Source organism: Pinus tabuliformis, chromosome 4_1 (genome assembly GCF_031772625.1).
Source record: "Pinus tabuliformis cultivar Carrire ecotype Pingquan chromosome 4_1, CPIR1, whole genome shotgun sequence".
Taxonomy (NCBI): domain Eukaryota; kingdom Viridiplantae; phylum Streptophyta; class Pinopsida; order Pinales; family Pinaceae; genus Pinus; species Pinus tabuliformis.
Window position 1 is genome coordinate 993335922 of NC_142303.1, and position 24009 is coordinate 993359930.

Sequence of the window (24009 nt, forward strand, 5' to 3'; positions counted from 1 at the left end):
GGTGATGAACCTATCATTCATCAATGCAAGAGGGAGTTGACTTTCAAATTCAAGATGAAGGACCTAAGACTGATGCACTACATCCTAGGACTGAAGGTCTGGCAAAACCCAGGTCAGATTTTCCTTTCTCAAGAAAAATACATTGTGAAGCTGCTTGAGAGATGTGGGATGATGGATTGCAAGTCTGTGTCTACTCCGATGGAACTCAAATTCAAGAAGCTATATGGAAGTGTTCTTGGGCCCGGATTAGCAAACCCTTTCGAGTATCGTTAACTTGTGGGGAGCCTAATGTTCTTGGTCAACTCCCATCCTAACATATGCTTCGTTGTGAACACGTTGAGTCAATTTATGGTCAAGACTCATCACATTCATTAGATTGCTACTAAGAATCTCTTGAGATATCTCCGGGGCACAATCCACTATGGTTTGAGATACACTGCCGAGAATTTGAGGCTACATGGATATACAGATGTTGATTGGGCTAGCAGTGTGGTGGATCGTAAGAGCACATCTGGGTGTTGCTTCTGATTAGGGTCTGCTTCAATATCTTGGATGAGCAAGAAGCAGAAATCAGTTGCTTTAAGCACCACCGACGTTGAATACATAGCTGCGAGCAATGTTGCACGAAGTGCCCCCCCCCCCCTCCCGGTTCCAAGCCCTGAAGCGCGTCCTGTACGGAAGCGCCTAGGAAGCTTGGCCGAAAGCGCGCTTCCGAAATTCGGAAGCGCCGCTTCCTAGAAATTTGGAAGCGTGGTACAGAAGCGTCGCTTCCAGGCCTCCGAAGCGCGCTTCATACGGCGCTTCGGAGGAGGAAGCGTACGCTTCCGGAAGAGGCCGCGCGCAAGGCAAAAAATAATTTATTTTTTTTATTTTTTTTTAAATTTATGTTAACTTTATGTTAACTTAGCATAAAGGGGTGGGGTGTTAAGATTAGGTATGTTCTATGCTAGAGCAATTTATTTAAATTTTCACAGTTAGCAATCACATCAGCATTATGATAAACTGCAGATAGAACATAAATATAAAACGCAGAAGACAAGCCAAGACAAGAGGACACAAGATATGGCGCGAGCCAAGGACAAACCCCACAATGTGTGGGGAAACCCTTTGATCAATCTTCTTTTATCTTCAAAGTTCAGCAGAGAAAGAGAGAGAGAGAGAGAGAGTACAATTACAACAGAAGTCAACAATTTGACTTATCTAGATCTAGCATAGATCATTTCGTATAGCGATGAGATCAGTTGAAGACATTCTGCTTCAACTGATTCTCAAGGTGACTCCTTCACCTATCATTCTGTTGTATCTTGTCCATGTGCTGCACCTCATCATATTGCAACATCATACCATGTTCCTGAGCTACAACATGCTGCTTTACTGCTGAGTTGTACGCTGTACATAACTTGTTGCTCTTAATCATCATGCTGCTGCTCTAGCTGTCACTGCTTATTAGATAGGTCACCTTAAACTGTCCTCATGAACAACCTCATCACTACACTGGTTGGGGCACAAACTCCGTCTGCTACAGCACCCTATTCACACCCATCAGATTCAACACAGCCTCTTGATCAGGCATAATAGACTGCGGTATTGTCTCCCTTCCTAGCTGTTGTCAAACGCTGGAGTATAAGGCTAGAACCAGCCCCTGTACTTACCCAACAGCTCACTAAAAGGGCTCAGTCCATCCGCAATGTTTTCTGTGCAATCCGCTGCTCAAGACAGAGATAAACCTTGCCACAAATGCCCTTACAAACAACCCAGAAGTAGACTCCTGTAATGTGGCCTTGATGTTGGTTCATTTGCACTTCAAAACAGTCATGAGAATGACCCTAACGTCCTTCTCTTCTTCGCTGAAGTTGCCCTAACCTGCGGCCCTAAAACAGAGACCCTTCTCCTTGTCTTAAGGCTCCTTCTCTTGCTGTGGATTAGGGCCTTCTTGACTGTGGCTAGATATCTCTTCAAGGCGGCTAGGACTTGTGTTTGAGTCTCTTCTTCACCTGCGGCTAGATCTTCCTTCAAGACTACGGCTAGGTCTCCTTAATGATTGCAGCTATGGCTTCATAATCTGCAGCTACGGCTTTATTATGATAGCAGCTAGGTTTCCTCTCTAGGGCTGCAGTTAGATGTCTCCCAAGACTGCGTATAGGATGGCTCCATTTCAACTGCGGTTGTGCCTCCTTTTATCACTGCAGCTAGGGCTTATTACGATCACCTTTATACATCGTATAAGGATCCTCTGTGGCTGCGTCTAGATGTCCAGCATTTCATCTTCGTTAGGGCAACGTAGATATTAGGGCACTCCTTTTAGATCTCTTCTCCATCAAAACCCAAAACAGGATGAAGAGAGATCACGAGAGAGTGAGCTGCCAAATGACTTCAAATCCTCTTCTATTTATACTAATGTGTAGATGATGAATAGACACGACGTTTGGGCTTCTAGAGCCTACATAAGAGCTGGTCGGCTTGATAATAATTACATAAACAAAATAAATTCATATCTCCATAAATACTTATCGGAATCGAATGATCTTTGGATCAATCCTACACCTCTCGACGAGAGGGATCCAATAAAATTATCAGCTGCCATAAATAAGTTGACCCACATGGAGTTTTGCCCTAGTTGCCAATTTAACAGTGGGTTAGGGTGAGGTTAGAGTGAGGTTAAGGTGAGGAATGAAGAGAATAAAGCCCCCATTCATTCCTCATTTTCTCACTTTGAGTTTATGAGAGTTGAAGAGAAGAGAGGAGAGGAGAAGAGAAGAGAGGAAAGGAGAGAAGAAGAGAGGAGAACTTGGAGGAGTGAAGGAGGAGGAGCTTGGAGCAAGAGCTTGGAGGACTTCATCTACAAGAGCTAAAGAGGTAAGTTCAAACCCCAAACTCCCTTATTTTTTTGACAATTTTTTTGTATTTTTCTCCTCCCTCTCCTACTCTTTCCCATTGTTTCTACTTGTTCCTTTACTTACAGGTTGTCCACCACCTATATCCATATTCCAAGATGGTGTTCTTTTGACTTCTATGTATCATTCCACTCTTGGTTTTAATGATGGCAAAGGGGAATAGGAATAGAAGGGAAGAAACACAAGAGGATAGTGGTCCCAATATGAGTGACCCAATGTATGATGAGGAGGAAGGATTTGAAGAGGAAGGGAATGAACCTGAAGGGGACACTGAAACACAAGATGGGAAAGCTACATCAACACCCTTGTGGAACTATGTGACCAAACTTGATGGGGGAAAGGGTGGTTCATATACCATGTGTGCCCTCATGGTTGTCATGGAGGAAAACCATATTGTGGTTCATATACCCGTTTGAGGAGGCATCTTTGTGGGGTGCTGGATAGTGATGAAAATAAGGGTCCTGTGGGGGTACAAATTTTCCCAAACATTTCAACTGAAGAAAGAAGAAAATACATCCAAATAGGGATGGTTGCACAACAAAAAAACAAGAAACAAAAAACTCATTCTGAATCAAGTGCAACCTCTAAATTTGGTAGCTGCTCATCTCCTCATGGTACTTCTGCAAGCTCTGGAGGTAGAAGAACAATAGGGGATTTCCTTAATGTTGCTGGGAGGGATGATGTGGATGGAAAGATAGTCCGTTTTCTTTGTGTTTGCGGTGTACCACTCAATGTGCTTCGCTCTCCCTATTGGCATGAAATGGTAAAGGCCATCAATGAAGCCCCAAAAGGATACAAGGCCCCCAACTATGAGAAAGCTAGAACAGTGTTATTAGAAAGAGAAAATGCTAAGGTTCAAAGAGCTTTGACACGTTTTACGAATGAGTGGGTACATTCTGGGGTATCCATTGTATCAGATGGGTGGACAAATAGTAGAAACCAACATTTGATAAATGTTCTTGGTGTTTCTTCTAGTGGTGCAGTATTTATTACATGTCATGACTCCTCCTCCATCAGTGCATCTGCACAAAACATTGCAGATCTCCTATTGCAATCAATCAAAGGTGTTGGTCCGAATAATGTGGTTCAAGTGATCACAGATAATGCAGCAAATTGTAAGGCAACAAGAAAAATTATTGAGCGTACTCATCCACACATCTTTTGGTCTGGGTGCCTGGTTCACACATTGAACCTTTTGATGCATGATATTGTGAAGCACAAAGAATGTGGGTGGATTATTGAGCTTTACAGGAGAGGGAAGCAACTCATTAAATTCATCACAGGGCATACAGGGGTAAACTACTTCTATGGCACTTACTCCAAGTTGCAGTTGCTTAAAATTGCAAAGACAAGATTTGCTAGTTATTACCTCACCTTTAGGCGGCTAGTGAAGGTGAGACAAGCTTTAAGTAATCTGGTGTGTGCTGAAACATGGGATGAAATTAATACTGACATAGATGGTGCTAATGCAGTCAAGGACACTGTTTTTGACAGTTACTTTTGGGCACAGGTTAAATATGTTTTGCAATTCACCAAACCAATTTATTACATGATCAAGTTTGCAGATTCAGATCGACCAATAATTGGGGAGGTGTATGAGCAAATGGATAGCATGTTGGGGCAGATTAAAGACATTTTTGAGCCTGGAGATACCACCTTGCACAATTATATTCGTGTAGAGGTGGAAAATCGATGGGAAATGCTAAATGTTCCATTGCATGCATTAGCATATGTTTTGACACCTAAATACTATCATCCATCATGGCTTTCAACACCAGCACCTGGGGGGGAAGCAGGGGAAAACCACACCAAGATCAAGAGGTTCACAGAAAATATATGGTTGCATTGAGTAAATTAATCCCTGATAAGGAGGAGGCTGCATTGGTACGGAGACAGGTAAGCAACTATACGCTTAACACTGGTCCATTTGGGAGCATGCATGCAATTAAAGATCGAAAGACTTTTTCTTCTCTTGAGTGGTGGAACATGCATGGAGGGGGTACTGCACTTCTACAGGCTTTGGCATTGCAGGTGCTATCACAGGTGGTAAACACTTCTTCTGCAGAGAGGTGTTGGAGCTCTTATTCTTTCATCCACAGTGTTAAAAGGAACAGGTTGAGTTTAGACCAGGCAAAGAGCTTGGTTTATGTTCATTACAACTTGCGATTGTTGTCCCATTACTGTGAAGATGCAAAGTCTAATAAAGACCTGTTGATTTGGGACAAGAATCCAGAGGAGCCCAATTTGGAGGATGGAGTGTTGCGAATAGAGAAATTAGAGGATGCTCTTATCCAGGTATGTCCATTGTGGTATGAACTTTCCAATTTTTCCTTATAAAGCATTTCTCTAATTCATGTTTTTAATTTTTTTGTTAACTAGTGTTTTTTTTTGCATGAATTTTTTGAGAGATTCCAGGATGATGATCATCATGTTGATATGCCACCCCCACCCCCATCTGGTCCCTTGGTTCCTAGGTTCCATGGTTCAACACCAACAGCGGGGGTTCTTCTTCATCAGTTTCAGTGCCACAACTTCCACAAGCACCATCTTCTTCATTTCCACCACATGGAGGCTCGCCGCCATGTTCTCTTCGTGGTGGAAGGAGGAGAGATTAGTAGATATATTCACAATCTACTACTTTTTGTCATAGATTACTCATTAGACTTGTAGGCTTGTGAATTTGAATTTTGAACCTTTTTTGTCTTGGCGGTGACCAAGTGACATATTTTGTAAACATTATTATTTGAATTTTGGACATGACAAATGTTGACAGTTGCTCACTTGCTAGATAAATCATAATATGCTCTATGTTTTATGTTTTATAATATGCTTAAATGTTTTATGTTTTATAATATGCTTAAAAATTTGATGTATGTTTGTAATAGCTAGAATATAGATGATCGTTGTACATACTAGTAACTACAATGGAATCATGGATGCCATATCTATCTTGATTTATGCAAATATATGCATGTTTTCATGTCTTCTACAATTAATTTGGTATTTGGGATGTTTGTTTTGAGTATAAATGCAAAAAAATATAAATATATATATATATAGCAGACGCTTCCGCGGACGCTTCGCTTCCTAGATTTTTGGAAAATGACGCTTACGCGTCCCCGCTTCCAAAAAAGTCCCCGCTTCGTGCAACATTGGCTGAGAGTATGGCTTGTTATGAAGTTGTTTGGTTGAGGGAGTTCTTCAGTGAGCTATTTGAGCATGTTCTAGATACCACCATGATCTTCTGTGACAACCAAAGCGAGATTCGCCTTTCAGAGAATCCCGTGTTCCACGATCGCCCCAAGCACATTGATATCAGGTACCACTTTATCTGGGATATGGTACAACGGGGAGCAATAAGGCTCCAACACATCAAGACGAATGAGCAGGTCACAGACATTCTCACAAAGCCCTTGGGGAAGGTCAAATTCTTAACCTTTCGAGAGAGACTTGGAGTCGTGGAAAGACCCTCCTATGAGGGTCCTGTATGAGTTGGACACTGAGCTTTGGGAGCTCCTGTGGGCTTGGGGTACTTCTTGGAGCTATGAGCGACCATTGTGTGAGTGGTTCACCTTCTCCTAGTGGTGCGCTATGTACATGGTGAGTGGTTCACCTTCCCCTATGATTGACATATGCATAGGATGAGAAGTTCACCTTCTCCTATGGCATATGAGCAGGATGAGTGGTTCACCTTCTCCTGTCGGTGCCCCAACACACATCCTACCCATAGAGTCTAAGACTCATGGGAAGTACCTCTCATTTGGACAATGAGTTGGGAAAAATGGTTAGGGACCATAGCACTATCGATGGACGCATCGTGTACTGACGTACTCCCTATGACTAAGATGTATGGTGTTCAACAACTTGATCTGCGATCAAGGACTGACTTTTGTCAGTGGAGAGTGTTAAGGTCTTATAACTCACTCTCAATCACTTCTTCTTCATTATTACTTCATGGTTCAGCAGAGCAGTGATGACAGAGATGGTACATGATGAAAGGATGACATGATAATGATAAATGGATTGGCAGGTGGAATTCTCCCTAGTTGGGAGGGAGTGTTAAAATTGACAACTAGGGCCAAATTCCACCTTGGGACAGCTCATATGATGGAGATGATTATTGCATTAGATTCCTCTTTTCTAGAGGTACAAGTTCGATATAAATATCATCTCATTCGAACAAGCATAAGTGGAATTTTGAATTTATTCTCTCTCATGCACAAATTGTCAAGGTCGGCCCCAATTAAAGGTAGGCTCAAGAAGCCCAATGGATGTGTCTCCTCACCCACAACATATTGTATAAATAGGAGTGACCTCTCTCCTCATTTGGACATCACTCACTCACACATCCTTCTCTCTCTCCACATCAGATTGGTTCGTATAGCTTGGGATCTTCTCTCTCTCACACACGTGTGGCAAGGAAGCCGAAAATTTCAGAGACAAAGTGTGGGCCGAAATTCCACATTGCAGACCAACGTTGAACAATGTTGACCAAGGCTAGTTTGACCTATTTTGACTGTGTTTTCTTGGGCAAAATTTCGATTTCTTGAGGCCGTAGTTGCTGGCACAGAAATCAAGGAATTTGAGGTAGTTTGACTTGTGTTGACCATAGGCCTGTTTGACTGTAGCCTTGACTGAAGTTTGACCGAATTTGACTAAGGTTGGGTGGACTATTTTGGGTTGACTTGACCCTTCTTGTAGGCCGAGTTGACTACCTTTGACCAAGTTGCAAAGGACAAGTTTGTTGCTGACTTGACCAGCATTGACTTTCTAGTTAGGGCTGAAGTTGACTGTTGTTGACTGTTGATTTTGACAGGGTTGTTTTGACTGTGTATTGGGCAAATGAATTTGATCTATGTACTCTCTCTCTGCTGAACTATTGAATAATAATAAGAAGATTTGATCAAAGGGTTTTCCCCATATTGGGGTTTTTCCCTGGCATCCGCCAAATCTAGTGTCCTCTTGCCTTGGCTTGTTTTCTGCATATGTTTTATGTTCTATCTGCATTTACTGTCAATGTGATTTCTACTAGAAATAATTGGAAATTGTCATTAGGTTGCTAAAGGAACATTGAAGTAAATTGTGCTAAACATAAAACATACCATTCTTATCTAAAATTAACACTTAACTACATATATTCCCTCCTTTCCACTCATTATTACCCCATTCAGCATTTATCCCACCTAGGTCCACATAGGGCTAGCTCTCCCCTTCCCCTTGCCCACACCTTGGGTCAGGCCTAGAATGATGCCACGTAGGTTGATGTAGCTAAAAAGAAAAGTAAAAGCATAATTGGCCACATTCAACAGGAAAACGTACAACAAAATGCAAAAGATGAACGGGACAAACACATTTAGCACGTGGGCAAAAGCCAACCCATGAGCTCTACCCCATCATCATGGCCATCACCCTGGTTCCTACAAGCTCTATGAGCCTCCTTCATCATATAGGAACCCATGATTGCCCCAACCCCTAGTGGGCAATGAACCGCCCTACCTTAAAAGGGGGTATCCTTTGCTATATCTCACACATCATGCTTTAACCCATTGAGCCCCGAGCAGTTAATCAAAGAAAAATCATAAAAAGGAAAAAGGCATATAAAGAAGGGTGGAAAAATCAAGGCGGGACACCTCATGTACCACAATTGCTCCCTCCTATACATTATATACCCAAGTGTGGGCTTCCCTTCTACTAGCTATCCTTGTACCCCAGTATGTGGCCCAAGGTTGCCCCTTCTCATTCCCTACTCCATTCACCTCTTTATCAGATGCCACCACCTTTTAAAGGATGTACCTTCAACATAGTATCCCCTTTAAAGGTAGAAACCACCTAATAAGATACTCGGTTAACTCCACTTGGAGTTTGGAGACAATAGCACATGCCAAAGTCCAATATGGAAGGGTAGGCCATTATGAAGTCCCCATCTGTGGTCCATGGTTTGTAAGACCTTTTAATGGATTTCCTTGATGACTTGTTGTACTGGAAAGCTAGGGGATGCATTAGATCTGATGCAGGATTGCAAATGGTCTCCATCTTGGGTTTGGTCTCGCTATACGGGGTTCTAACCCTCAAGAGGGCTACATTGGCACATGTAGGGTGTGTGTTGTGAGCCTTGGGCCTCCACAGCATTAGACAACACTCCATGGATCCCCAGATATGTTCAGAGATTGCTCAAGATTCGCTTATTGGATGAGGAAAATGCACCTGGTTCACCTTTGCCTAGCCAGCCCCACAGATGTACCATGCACTTGGCAGCTGACCTACGACTTGTAGGATGATGTGGGATCACCTACACCATCATTTGAGCCCTTACAGATGGTCTACAAGCATCTTTGACTTACTTGGAGACCCATGAGGTCACTTGTGTGCCCTCATAGCCATTGGGAGCACCACATGCTTATTATGTGGAAAACAAGGGGCCAACCCCTTACGCATTACTTTTGGAAGTCCAACTCATCATTTTGGCACTTATGGACTTCATCAAGCCTGTTAGAAAGCCCAATGACATGCATTATTGATCATTCAACCTCTTGAGAGGCTTATTATTTTATTTGTGAGCTAGTGTGGTGGGCTTGTCACCAATAGATAGTTATTTGCACATTAATTTAGTTGATGGGTTGAAGTAGGCTCAAAGTAGGTAATTCGAACTCCTAATGAGTGTATAAATAGGAGAGACATGAATTCATTTGTATCATCACTTTGGATTGGATCATTCTTCTCTTTAGATAATTTCGCACTTTTTATGGGATGATGAATTGGAGCATGGATGAATTTTGATGTTTGGATTGGAGTATTTTATCTTGGAGTTTCTTTATTGTCAAATTGTTGATGATTGGATATGTTCTATTACATGTAAGTAAACACGTTTAATGCTATTCTTGTTTTACTTTTGTCATATGCATTGAATGGGATTTTCACTATATTAGGGCTAATGGTTGCATTGAATAATTGCAAAATTGTGGAATTATTGTTTCTATATAGCATTTCTCAATGTTTGGGTCATGTTTATGAATGAAATCTCCTAGGGATAATTCCATCGGTGAATGTATCTTGATAAGCCATTTCCTTTTGCAAAGCAAAGTATAAAAGCTTTGAGGTCTCTTCTTCTTGCCCTAAAGCCCAAGCGAAGAAGCCCTTAAGGCCTCCTTGACTGAAATACAAGTTCCTTTTTGATCATTCTCCTTGACTCCATTCTCCCCAAGGGATTAGGCACTGGTCCACCAATAGGTGATCATTCAAAGAACATTTTTTCTCCACCTCTCCCTTTCTCTTCTAGGTCTATCCAAGTTGGGTCACCTAGGGCATCACTTTCCCGACAAAATAGCCAAAGAAAAAATTTGATCCCCTACCTGCTATTGCGCTGGTGTGTCCTTAGGACCTCCTCTAATTTTGAAGCCATTCAGACAATGGAGTTGTGAGATAACCCAAGCCCTATCTCTGAGATCAAACTTTGCCCTGGCATTCCCTAGGCTAGCACCTCATAGGATCAATTTGACACCTTTAATTGGAAATTCTTGCTTTGATCCTTTCCCCTTCCTTGTCTGGGTTAAGAACATCATTGGTTGCTAGAATCTCTCTCCTTAACCTAGGTTGGGTCCACTTGGTCCCATGTGGTCCCATACCTTTCAAAGGTCAATTCTTCAATAATCATTCGGGAATCCAAGTTCAATAAGGATTTTAGGAACGGGAAACTCCTTTACAACGCATATTCATCTAACCTAACCCTCAAATCCTCCCCTCCTTATCCTAGAAATCTTTGTACCTTGCTTGAAGAGAAAGTAAGCTCCAATCTTTACCCCCTTCTAGGAAAAGGATCATCGGGGCCACTTCACATCCATTTGTTGATTCATCCTTCACAAGTGACTTCCATATATCGAGTCTCCTCCCATCGGTGAAAGTCTGTAAAGAGTAGAGAGTCTTAGCAGAGGTGACAGTGGGCTAAGTCTCCATTATTGCCCTTGGCCTAGCAATTGTCCGCTGTAGGAATCCCCTTTAGGCCCCCTGCTAGTTTGAGTGGTAACAGGACCATTGTCGTTATCTAAAAAATTATCTCTCATAAAAACTTCATTTTACAAGCATTGTATATTTGTATATTTTTCCATAATTTTGTAAAATATTTTTCTAACCCTTGTTTTGCAGCTTTAGGGTTTTGGGGCTTATTTTAAATTTTGTATATATTGGGGTTTTGGAGAAATTTTATTTCATTTGTGCAGGCGATTTGTCAAGGCAGATCCAAGATTTTGGAAGGGTTTCAAGGGTTTCTACCCTTGTAAAAATTTCCATTGGGGTTTTGAGGTGGATCTAGGCCTAGGAAGGCAAGATCCATCCTCTTGTCAACCGCCAAGCTCAACATCCAAGCAAAGAAGGAAGATTTTGTAGTGATTTGGGTAATTTTTAAGATCAGAAGTGAGATTTTTTATTTTTGTAGGGGTCTAAAATTTTTTAGAGGCCTTTGAAGTTTGAACCCTAGCCACATCCTTTCCCTTCCTCCCTAGGCTAGTCGTGGCCCTAATCACCCTATCCGTCAGCCCCTAGGGCCTTCTAGGGCTGGCCGCGGCCCTTCCCAAGGACCTAGGCCTCCTCCACTCCCCTTTTTCTCTAAGTCGCAGCCTAAGTCACATGACACGAGACACGGAGGACACGTAAATACAAGTATTCAACACGAGATACAACGACCCCGGAAACAGGACATGAGGGACACGTTTTATCTATATATATATATATATATATATATATATATATATATATATATATATATATTAAAAAAATACTAAAAGATAGTGCCTGATCCATATAGATATGAATCATGATGATATCTATTTAGTATTTAGTATACACTATTTACTATTTAGTAATTTACTAGTTGTTTATTAATTGACTACATCATTGATGTTCACAGTTCAAATCTCATTGTTCATGTTATAGCATATGTTAATAACTTCAAACAAGTTCGATCATGTTCAAACTTCACATAAGGTAGTTTATAAATTATAAATTTATATTTGTTCAAGCTTCACTATTGACCAGAGCATTAATCGAGCTTTCCCTCCCTTTAGACCTCGAAGGTGTAGTGAGGAGTGAGCACATGACGGGGAGTTGGGCTTTTCTTTCAACACGTGATTTATACATGGTTACTAGTCATAAAATGTGGTCATTGGTGTATAATAAAGTTAAGTTCCATAGGCTATAACACAACTCATAAGAAATTTAAGTGCTCCACACTCTCAACAAAGCACGTGAATGCTCGTCTCCTGCATATCCAGGGCTAGGTTGATGTGAAGTTGTGAGCATTGCGCTCGAATCTGATGGAATTCCTCACATTGAACAACAAATTTGAATTTGGAAACAAGCAAACTCGACTTCGACGGCGAACAATGACAAAAAAAACCCAAAAAAAAACCATGTTGTAGCTTTTAAATGTCACTTTTCATGGGACACATGTCCTAAGAGCCGAAAACATTAGGGCACGTTTTCGCCACGTCCAAAACATGTGTCTTAATTGGAGGACACGAAGAAAAACGTTTTTGACACTTTTTATGGTATGTTTCGTGTCCGACACGTGAAATACGAGACACGAGACCCTGAGGGACATGTCCTGTGACATAGGTCGCAGCCCTAAAAGGGCTGTCCTCCCTAGTTTGCAACCTTGGCTAGGCCTCTAGACCCTTGTTGTGGGCTTCTAGCCCCTCCGTTAGCCTCTACCCTCTTTGCCGCAACCTCCTTCCCTCTCAGCCTCCCTCTTTCCTCCTCGGCCTCCCTCCTTCCTCCTTAGCTAGCCTTCCACTCCTGTACCGCAAGCCTTAAGGCCTCGACCCTCCTCTTTGGCCTAGACGGCAAGCCTAGAGGCCTCTTTGCCTTAGCTGTGGGCCTCATTAGACCTTTGCACCCCTAGCCGCAAGCCTAATAGGCTTTGTTGCCTTCTTTTCAGCCCTCTCCTAACCAATGTGCATCATTTCAGTAATTCGTTGGAGTATCATTGATTTTTTGCATCTAACTATTGGTGTTTGCAGTTTTTGGCTAATTTTTGTGGTTGCAGGTGGTCTAGTATCTAGAAGAATTTGTGGGCAAGCTAGTGTGCCATCTCTAGGGCCTAAACACATAGTGGTTTGATCCCTAAAGCCTCATCTTCTCACTGTTTCACATTACAGCTAGATAATCAATTGACAACAGTGGTAAAACATCCATCTAAGTGACATAAAAAGTAATTGAAAAGTTTTCTAACATTTGCTAAGTCACTTGCATCAATTGGGAATTTATTGTTTGGCTCATTTTATGATTTATTGCTTACTGTCATAAGTGGTAAAGTCTGATATATAACAGTGGTCTTGGCATCTAAAAAGGAGCTCTAACTTGTTTCTCTTATCTCCATTGCATCATTGCTAAAGTGGCTTTCCTCATTTGTGTTTTGTAGTCATAAGCATTGCATCTATTACATCCTAAAGTGCTCTAAATTTGAATTCATTTACTGTTGTTCTAAGAAGTCTTTAATGTCATTGGAACATAAGTTGCATAAGGATTATTGATTTGATTTAGTGCTCTATCATTGCATAAGGTTCCTAACATTGGCTCATTGATAAGCATATAGCTCATAGCCTCATTGTGAAGAGGATTGTCTACATTAAAATTATTCAAGTGATTTGGTAATTGGTGAAGCATCTCATTGCTAATAAGAGCACTAACTTACTGTTGTCTCTTGTGAAGTTACAATTTGGCACTTAATAAGCTCACTCACATAAGCACAATAATCTCATCTTTTTTTTAAGTTGGTGTCTAATTGAAGAATCATTGACTAATTGTTCTAAGTGAAAGAGTGCTCTAATCTTTTATTGTCATTAGATTTATTGTTCATATTTAAATTGGATGTCTATTGTGAATGCTAAATTTCATATTGGTAAAATCATTAAGAGCACCAATTTTATCTCTTGTACTAGAGCAATTATTTTGGTTCATTGGTTATATATTGTGGGCATTGTTGAGTTAAGCGCCCTCTTTAGTTGAGGTTATCATCTTCTTGTCATTTAAGTGCTCTTGTGTAATAAAGGCCAATTGTGATTAAGTACTTAAGATCATAAGTAATCTCACATAAAAGAGCACTCAAATTAATTTTCATTTGCATTCTAAGCCTAGACGTGCATTAATTAATTTACCTCCAAGCATAAGCTTGGTTGATAGAAAGATAGGAACACCCTTTATCTCTTGCTTGCGAATGCTAGACCCTCTCTAGTGGTTAAAACGGTGACCTTGTAGTGGTCAGAGCCACAGTCTCTGCAGTGCCGGAGGCACCGAGTACGTTAGATTTCAAGGAGAGGTATCGTTAACCAAGCCTTTGCTTGCTTCACCTTGACTTCTCTCTACCACCTACTTTAGAGACTAGCCTCAAAATAGATAAGGATCTAGCCTTCCAGGGATACATTTAGTTAGACATTTAATTAAAATAAACCAAGATCTTGCATTTCACCTAGATTTTAGATCTTGCATTTCATATAAGATAGCTAAGCATTCCTTAAGCAGCGGTTGTTCATTCGGTCACTTGGCCTATAATTGATCTAAAGCAAGTAGTTGACTCCATAGATCACTGGTCTCACATCATAATTCAATCTAATCCTTAAAACTTGCTAAAATCAACGAAGTGGCTAGGCCATTCAATCGTGTTTGCCGGACTTGTTGGTTGCCAACAGGTCTTGCATTCTCTCGTTTCATAGGGACTACCGCTCATAGCCCGTTGATGGGAGACAGCTAGAACAGAGAGGTCAAGGATCAGAGTGACAGCCCCCGACCTGAGTCATTGTCACACCGTGCCTGTACAATCTGAGCGACAACAGCTCCACAATTGCACTAGGGTCCTCCAAATTTGAGCACGGTCCGATGGTGGAATCCCGAGATATCGCAAGCCCTAGCTCGAGGATCATTTCTCTCCCTAGGTTGATTTGGGTTAGTGTCCTCATTTGGATCATTGCATTCAAATTTCAAAAGAAAATTAGTCCTTTGATCCTATTCTCTTTCCTAATTAGGTCAAGCCCCTCTTTGGTCAATCAACTCCATACCCTTGACCTAGTTTGGGTCCACTTGGGTTCTCTATGGTCCCACAACTTTATAACTCAAATTCCACAAGGATTACATAGAATCCATTTCTCCATAAGGATCCTTAAGTCTAGGAAGCCCCTTGTCAAGGCATATCCTCTAAACCTAGGCTCAAGTGTCCTCTTAGCCCTTCCTAGAGAGCCTATCACCTTGCTTCTCAAGCAAGTAAGCTATTTAATTGAGTCTCTCTTGTGAATAGGCTTTAAGAATCACTCCTTATCCGATCATTGATCTATTCATCATTGTGATTCCCCTTCTACTGGGTCTCCTCCCATTGGTGAAAGTCCGTAAATAGCAGGGAGCCTTAGTTGAGGTGACAGTGAACTATCACTCCATTGTTGCCCCTTGACCTAGTAGTTGCTCTATAGGATCCCCTTCTAGGACCCTTGCTAGTTTGAGTGGTAACAAATCCCTGAGTAGCTGAGGAGCAACAATGAGCAAGAAGTCTCAAAGTGTTGTGGCCTTGAAGGACAAAAGAGCAAATAGTCAGCATGAAGACCTTATGTGTTGATTGTAGATGGACTTATGATCAGCTAGAGGGCAGATTGGAGAGCCGAGTTTAGTGGCTTAAAAGAGTTGGTGTTTTGATAGAAGCAAGTCCTGCAGAATGGAAGCAAAGGACCCATAGTGTACAGGATACAACAAAGCAGTTGTGATTGTGCACTACATCAGCTAGACCATCAGTGTATCTTGTATCTTGTATTCTTGTACTAGTGGATGTATGAAGGCCATTATCCCTGGTACGGGAGCCCTAGACAATTTTATTATCAATTGATTAATATAACAAAGTTGGGTTTTCGTATAAATTTGTAAAAAGTTGTGTATATTTTTTGCACTAGAGGATTTACCGCCATATATTATTCCATTGTGCAAAGCAGTCTTGTTGTGATACTTGGATTGGTAGAGTCCGTGATTTAAGATTCTACCCTACACTCCAGTATCATGGAAAAACAATAGATTACTGGTGAATGGCAATCAGACCTCCAGCAAAAGCATCCCGCTGCGTCCGTCAGCATGATAGGAGAAAACATTTGGTCATCGCAATCTGGAGACCTCCCCTGTTGCGAACAGAATTGTCTTGACCTGCGGCGGCAGCACCCTCCAAAGACCTGCAGAAACCCAAAACCCTAATCGTACTCACCGTCTTAGACTCTTAGTCTTTATTACTTTATCTCAGTTTAGTGTTTTTAGTTTCTAATATCTATTTTATAAATTATGCACATGGCCTATTTTTGTAAACAATACATGAAAGTTGACAGCACATTATAACTCTCTGGCCATGATGTTAGATGGGCTATTAAATTTTATGGTTGATGTTATCTGTTAGATCATAGATGTTGACAACAAATGTTAACAGTTATCTGTTGAAACCCATTATTATGTTTGATGTTATAATTTATTACTGCAAGATGTTTAACTGATGTTCTTTGTGTTCTAAACGGATAATGCTCTAACTATTAAAGAATAATCTACCGTGGATTACATTTATAGCTTCTTTAAAATGTAGTATTCATGTACAAGTAGGAGAAAATCTATGTTTTCAGATTTTCTGAAACTAATTTTGCATTCTGCAAGGTTTTTTGAATGTTTATGCATTAAGATATGTATTATATAAAAATAGTTCCTGGGTTTTTTTGGGAATTAGCAGTTTGTCACTCCTGCTCCCAGTACAGACTGTACTTAAGGCATGCTAGATTAACTGGGCATGTGAATGTTCGCTGAATAATTGAATTCTATTTACAGTGATGTGCAGTAGCCTTTTGGCCCAAATAATGCATGCCCCTGTAAAGACCCTATGATAGTTGAAAGGAGCACAAACTATCAAATTCCACTTGTTCAACATGAATTTGTGTCAAAGTTCCTCTATTGCAGAAAGCTTCGCCCAAAAGAACCTTTAAATAATAAAAGTATTTCATTATGTGAAGTTCCTTAATGTTGCATAAGTGTAGCTTATATCCAGCCAACTAATTTGGTGCCGTTTTCAGTGGCCATCCAAATAGCATGTCTAGACTCTCACTCACTGATCCCCAAACACCCCAATATTTCATAGATTTCATTGTTATTGTTTTTAACATTTTTTTCTTTTACCAGAGTTATTGCTGATGCTTTCTAATGAAATTTAAAATGCCAACTCATGCATCCCCACATAGCACAAATGCCAGTGTACTTTGTCCAAATAATTACAAAGAGACTAGTAGCAACCAAATAAGGCATCGACTAAAATTTTCAGAACGCACAGAAGATAAAGAAACTCAATGAAATATTTGTTTGGAGAGAAGCATATTTATTTCTAAAAGCATATATACTATTTCTCAGATTTTACAACCTACCCAAAAGGGTCTCCCACAACAAGAAAAGCGACATCAGATGTGCAAGCTTCTTCCAATATTTGTTCCATTCCTTGTTCAACCATTTCTCTGTCAGCCAAAATAACAGGCCTCCCATATAAATCTTCCTGAAGAATAAATCACACATACAAATGTATGAGTTCATTCTATTCCATAGTGGTAGATGAGTTAGGATAAGCCAAAATGAGAGTGGCTTATAAAATCAACTTTTTTTTAATAGATTAAATCAAAGTAACAAACTGTATAACCTTAAAAAAAGTAGGGCATTAACTCTTCAGAGATGAAGAAAAAATCAGATTTCGACCAAATCTAGGCTTGACTTGTCTCAACAGAATTAATTGACGGAATGTAGTATGAAGCTCCAATAAATCAGATAAATTGTAGCTTAAATTGTAAAGCAGCAAGAAGTGGCCCTAGCTTTTATCAAAATGAACTCAAAATAATTTGGCTTTAAAATAGCTGAGGACCTGCTCTACAAAAGTTGTTGAAACTTACTTTAGGAGCAGAAATTGTTTAATCTATTTTATCCAAGCATATTATTTAGTAGGTGGCCTTAAGCTCGCTTCCAACATACATCCATGGAAAAATTAGCATGAGGTCATCATATCAATTGATAGACATTATATTATTCATATTTTCCTCAATCTAACAGTCTGAAAAGCCATTTATAATATTTACTTAAATGTGTGGTTCCCTGTTTGACATAAATCTTCTGTCTTGGCATAACATTTAGTCAACCCATTTAGAATGAAAAATTCCAAGGGTGAACTTATAGAAGTCAAAGAAGAAAGAGAACTTTTATTAATGTCAGCAAATGATCAAAATAGATCAATTGTACTGATATGCACATCAAGAAACGACAGTAAAGTGGGAATGCCTAATACATCTTCTGAAAGGACAAATAGCAAAACTACAAGAACAAAAATTAAAACAACAATGCATAGCGGTAAAGCCAAGAAGGTAAAACCCTAGACAATGAAGTAAGAATCATATCTAACAGAAGGTGGAGAACAAACTCTCTTGTCACTAGAATATTGATCAGATCACAAGACAAATCAAAGCAGGAGCTTATGTCTAATATAAGTGATAAGGCCCTTATTACATAAAAGTCTATTAACAGACAAAATAGTTCATGTACATAGAGTCTATTACCCAATATATTTTGTGGTTTGGTACTGTTACCTCAAAATCTAGTAGCGCTAGTACAAAGTCTCACTAGGGAATTCCAAACCTCAAGCAACAAGAGATCAGCTACCACTGTCACCTCAGCAGCCTTCCTCCAGCTATTTAGTGGTGTGTAAACCACAAGGGAGGCTTCCTATAAGGACCACCTAAAGGATATTCAATAAGAATGCTTTAAGGTGATGGATGAGGTCTAATGATTGGGATAGGGTACTATCAAAGCCTAGAGGGATAAGATAATCTTCACCAAAGCTCAAGCACTCTATCCTTAGTCCACTAAAGTAAATTAGAGGGCCGTTAAAAGTTAGGGTTTTGTAGATTTTCAATGATATGGTATATAATGTCATATAACAGCCAGAAGAAAGTCTTACAATGGTAAATCAGCAAAGGATCAAGACTGTCAATTAGATATGGAGTTTAGGGTTTGCAATGGAGTTTTTGAAGCATGCATAAAACAGAAATAAAAGATGACATCAGCCCTAAAAATAGGGTCTTAACATGCAATAAAGGCTAGATTTTGCTTTTAGACAAATGTCAATGTAATTCCTATTTAAAGAGCAATGACACATCAAGCAAAATTATTTTTTTAGCAATATTTCATAGAAAACCTAACCCTAAATATCTAGAATTTAAGAGAGAAGAAAGATAATTTAGTATAAATAAGTGTTTGATCAACATCACCTACACTAGTGCCTTGTTCTAAATGGGTAAATGGAGTCTTCTAGGGCAAATTCAATGAGAACAGCCTTGTTGAAGTGGGTGATACGGCAAGGGCACCTACTTACAAACCTAGTAGCTTCCTTTTTAGTGAGATTTAAATTTAAAAGATTCACAACTCAAAGTTCTCTTGAAAGATTCAAGGAAAACAATTTTGCATACCAAAAGGAGCAAGATTTCTAAATAAATTTAGCAATTTTAACCATTGCACCTACTTCAAACAATATAACATGCAAAATATAGAAAATATGCAGTAAACTTACAAAATTTTCACAAGAATCACTTCAATCAATCCCAGGAAACCAACTTCAAGCAAAATTCCACCTCCAAGAGCAATTCGCACCAATAAAATCACATTCCGGCCAAGTAAAAGAGGCAAGGAACTAATGCGCACTCCCAAAGAGAGGAGAGTGTAATGAGTGACTGATGATAAAAGTGAAATGAGACCTCCCTCTATTTATGAGGGAAAAAAAGTTTCATTTTCATAATTTTACAAGCAAAACCCTTAGAAGTTCACTTAAGTGTTCAACAAGTACGAAAGGTCACAAGGCAACTTTAAAATAGCAAAAATGCCAAAAATAGCCCACTTGTGTGGGAAATATATGTCTCCACCATGATGTCATCCTCTAGAAATGATCTAGATCCATCAAGTGATGAATAGGTCCATGAGTGCTCCTCACTCCAATAAATACTCAAAATGCATGGGCATGTCTCCCAAAAGTGCCCCCTCAACCACGACATCATCCATGAGGAGGTCTACATCGCCCTTCTAGGGCTTGTGGGCGTGACATCGCATCATGCAAGACCAAAATTTTCGTTCAAGGATAATGTGCAAGCCCTTCCAAGTTAAATCATCCTCATTTGGGCTCTGGAACAAGCAACATCCATCAAACAAGATCAAGGCTAGCCTGGAGGCGCCCTAGGTCCATCTGGGCACATCATCAAGTAATCCAATGCCCAAGCTCTATGGCTTAGTAATTCAACATCTAGGGGTACATGAGGGGATGTAGTACCATGTGAAATCATCACAAAGCTCAACACTCATCTCTGGCAGAGCAGTGTTGATGCATCAAGGTCATAACTACTCTTAGAGTGGGTTAAAACATCCTCTGGAGTGGTGTTGAAGAATGTCGACCCCATCCCTTAAGGGATCTCTACTGCTATGATATCACCACCTAACACAAACGTCTCAAGATCAAGTGAAATCAACAATCATTGGGGACAAAAACCATTAAAGCATCATGGTGGACCAAATCTAATGTTAAGGGCACAATAATACTTCACACAAAACTAACCTTCAAATGTCTAACTATATTAGGACCAATAAACAAGTTACCTAACTTATGTTAGGGATGATTAGGTCAACAACCTTATTAGGTGTTTCCAACCCCAGGGGAATGACATGTCCCAGCTTAGCCCATCAATCCATAAGTGTGTGTGAGAATAATGGTCACGGAGTGGAAAAAACTTCAAGGCAAGCGTCATAGCTATGAGACTAGCTAATGGGGGTCCAACGTCCTAAGTATATCGATGTAAGGAGAGAGTAGTCGTGGTGGCATGAGTTACCCCTTTATTTGGCCCACTTTTTCCACCCCTCTAGTGTGCCTTTTACTTTAATGATTTGTCTTTACTCGTTGCATAGCTTAGGAGCCCAAGCTTGCTTTTATATTTTTCAATACCCTTTTAAGATGTAGCAATTTCTCGCTCATCAAGGTTGGGACTTTCAAGAGTTCCTTTCTTTAGATGAAACATTAAATGCTCAAGGAACTAGGTGATGGCTTATAAGGGGGGTAGAGCTCATGCTAGCCTTTTTCCCACGCACTCAATTATGTCCCAACCATCTATTGCATTTTACATTTTCTTTCATTGTGGCTTTATATGCTTTTAACTTTCTTTTAGTTGCATCAACCTCTGGGGCCCAGTTTCCGAGCCCTATCTCAAGGATGTGGATGAAGGAGGCCAATTGCAATGACTAATGACCACTAGCCCAAAGAATGAAGATGCATGACAAGAGATGGAAAGTGGTGAGTATGGGTTACCTTGGACATGCTATATTAATCAATGTCTCCCTAGTAGTGCCTTTCCTAAACCCTAAGGCCTGAGAAGAGGTCCCACTGGACTAGAGTCAAAGACTAACCTCCCAAATTAAGTGTGGGACCAAGAATACAATTGAGATCAGTCAATCATCCAATTTGCCCCACAAATAAATGAAAGCACATAATTGCCCATAACATTAAATGAAAGCACATAATTGCAAGAATGGTTAGAGTACCCACCAATAGATGATCTATCTTCCTTCAAGAAGAAATGTCAGATGGGAGAGAGATCTAACCGGAGCAATAGGTGGAGAAATTTGGCCTAGTGCTATGTGTTGACTATCGTGGGGCTGCTAGTTGGCTGGGTGTCAAATGAGGGGAAATTTTTTCTCCTAGGGGTTACCCACTTTTGGTGCATAACAAGTACACAACACGCACTCACCAATAAAAAGTTTTGTTGTCAAAACTAAAAGATCAAACAATAAAGGCCCACATGTTAGACATTGTTGAAATAATTGAAAATATACATCATTTCCCAACTATAAGTCCAAACTGTGTGGTATAATAGCTCAAAATACGCAAAAGAATGCCTCTGAATCTAGAGGGAGCATCATATTACACAAATTCGGTAGCACAACTCACCTTTTGGCCTTTGGTGTTGGAAATGTGACTAGCTTCGGTATTCATAATTGTCATTGTACTTGTGTCATTATATATTTCATGTAAAAGCAAAAGAAGAAAAAGAAATCATTATTATTATTATTTTCATTAGTCAAAGCATGTGCTTCATGCTTCTAGGGTCTATTGTGTCAAAAGAAAATTTCTCTTGAGTCAAAGTCCCATTTGGACTATTTGTAAGAAAAGAAAAATATTTTATTTTGAGCTAAAAGAGTTAATTTGTCACCCACAAGACCAAGTCAGCCCAGAAATGCACCTATTCGACCTCCTAGATGTGTATATATAGAGAGCAGTTCGACCTCATTGAAGCACCAATTCATCACTTCGATTTCTTGTTGAAAATTGATAGCTATGGATGAATATCCTTGAATAAAATTTCATTTCCGACCTTTCTAGAGTGACTTTCTAAAATAGAAAGGCATGTCTATCTATGCAACCATGACTTTCCAAAAATAGTAAATCACCTTCTATCAGTTCATAATCATATATATATGATGGAAAATCACTTAACTTGTCCTTAATCAATCTCAATTGTTTAATTTTTAACTTAATCATCAATGTTTTTATTATTATTACTATTATCCTCTTTATGATATTATTATGTTATTATTAGAAAGAAATTCAAGTCTCTCAATCATGGGACTCAATCATGTCATATGTAACTCCCCTCGATTAATGCATCTGTTACTCTCTCTCTCTTAAAGGATTCATTCCTCTCTCCTTTTAATACTCCTACGAACCTCTTACACTCTTAACACACTTTAATGATTCGTCAAAAAAAGATTTCTCTTACACCTATTTAATACATAAGTTACACTCCTGTCCTTTACGGCATAAGTTACACTCATATTTTGACATGTGTAACTCCTCTTCAAGGCATAGGAGTTACTCCCTCATGAATTTGACCTCCTTGCTCTTTCTATATATGTGTGCCTCCCATCCTCACTTGACACACTTACTTGTGCTTGTGAAAGGAGAATTCAACTTGAGAGAGAGAGAGCGTCTTGAAGAGCAAGAGAATCTTGGAGAGCCAAAGTGATTCAACGTTTGCATCAGCTACTGCTACCAGAGATTTTCTTCAGATTTGGGTGAAATTCTTCATTCTCTCATTGTACTCTGTATCTCTATTGAACAATTGATTTCTAATACAAGAAGAATCTGGTTGGATTTTCCCCTTCTGGGTTTTGCCCTAGTCATTGACCTAACTTCTCAGTGTCTCATTGAGTTCTTGGTTGTCTTCTATTGTGCATATGGTTTATATGGTTTATGTTCCATCGACAATTACTTAACCTATATTGCAGCATAAAGAAATTATGGATTTAAGTGATTGTAACAGCATACAACATCTGATTTCTAACATTGTATCAGAGATTTGGTGAAGACAAGCTCAAGAAGACTAGTGTTGCTCCAATCCATTTCCTGTTGGGAAATCTCTTGTTGTTCCTTCTCTCTGCAGCCTATTTTATGCTAAGATATCAAGTGTTGTCCACTCCATTTATAGCACATTTTCTGCTTGTTGTCCCCTCCATTTAAGCTCATTTTTTGTTTACTGTCCACTTCATTTACAACTCATTTTCTGTTTGTTGTCCACTCCATTTACAACTCATTTTTTGCTTGTTGTCCACTCCATTTACAACTCATTTTCTGCTTGTTGTCCACTCCAGTTACAACTCATTTTTTGTTTGTTGTCCACTCTACTTGCAGCTCATTTTTCTACTGAAATATCAAGTGTTGTCCACTCTTTTTGCAGTCCATTTTCTGCTAATATATCTCTTGTTGTCCCTCTCTATTTGCTACTGAAATTTTGAGCAAATCAAGATGTCTTCCTCTTACTTTAAGAATGAAGAGAAGTTGGTTGATGCTTCAAACTTCTTCCCTTGGAAGGCCAAATTGGATATTACTCTTGAGGAACATGATGTTCTTGAGTATGTTGAGGGAGAGAGCAGAACCAGCTGAAAACTCCAATGTTGCTATCAAAGCCAAATTCAAGAAAGGAGAAATCAAGGCTAAAAAGATTATCCTTGACTCTCTTGGAGACCACCTCATCACTTTTGTTGCCAACCTAAAGAAATC

At 39.8% G+C, this 24009-nt stretch overlaps 1 protein-coding gene across 2 annotated transcripts in view; it reads right to left on the bottom strand.

Moving 5' to 3' along the window:
• LOC149179483 (Tetrapyrrole (Corrin/Porphyrin) Methylase) overlaps positions 1 to 24009 on the bottom strand; it is a 159892-nt gene that overhangs the window by 123380 nt on the left and 12503 nt on the right. For both annotated transcript variants that reach the window (XM_089420682.1, XM_089420683.1), the window contains exon 3: positions 17306 to 17430. In XM_089420682.1, coding sequence (XP_089276808.1) covers positions 17306 to 17430 — 125 coding nt within the window. The remainder of the gene's footprint in view (positions 1 to 17305; positions 17431 to 24009) is intronic.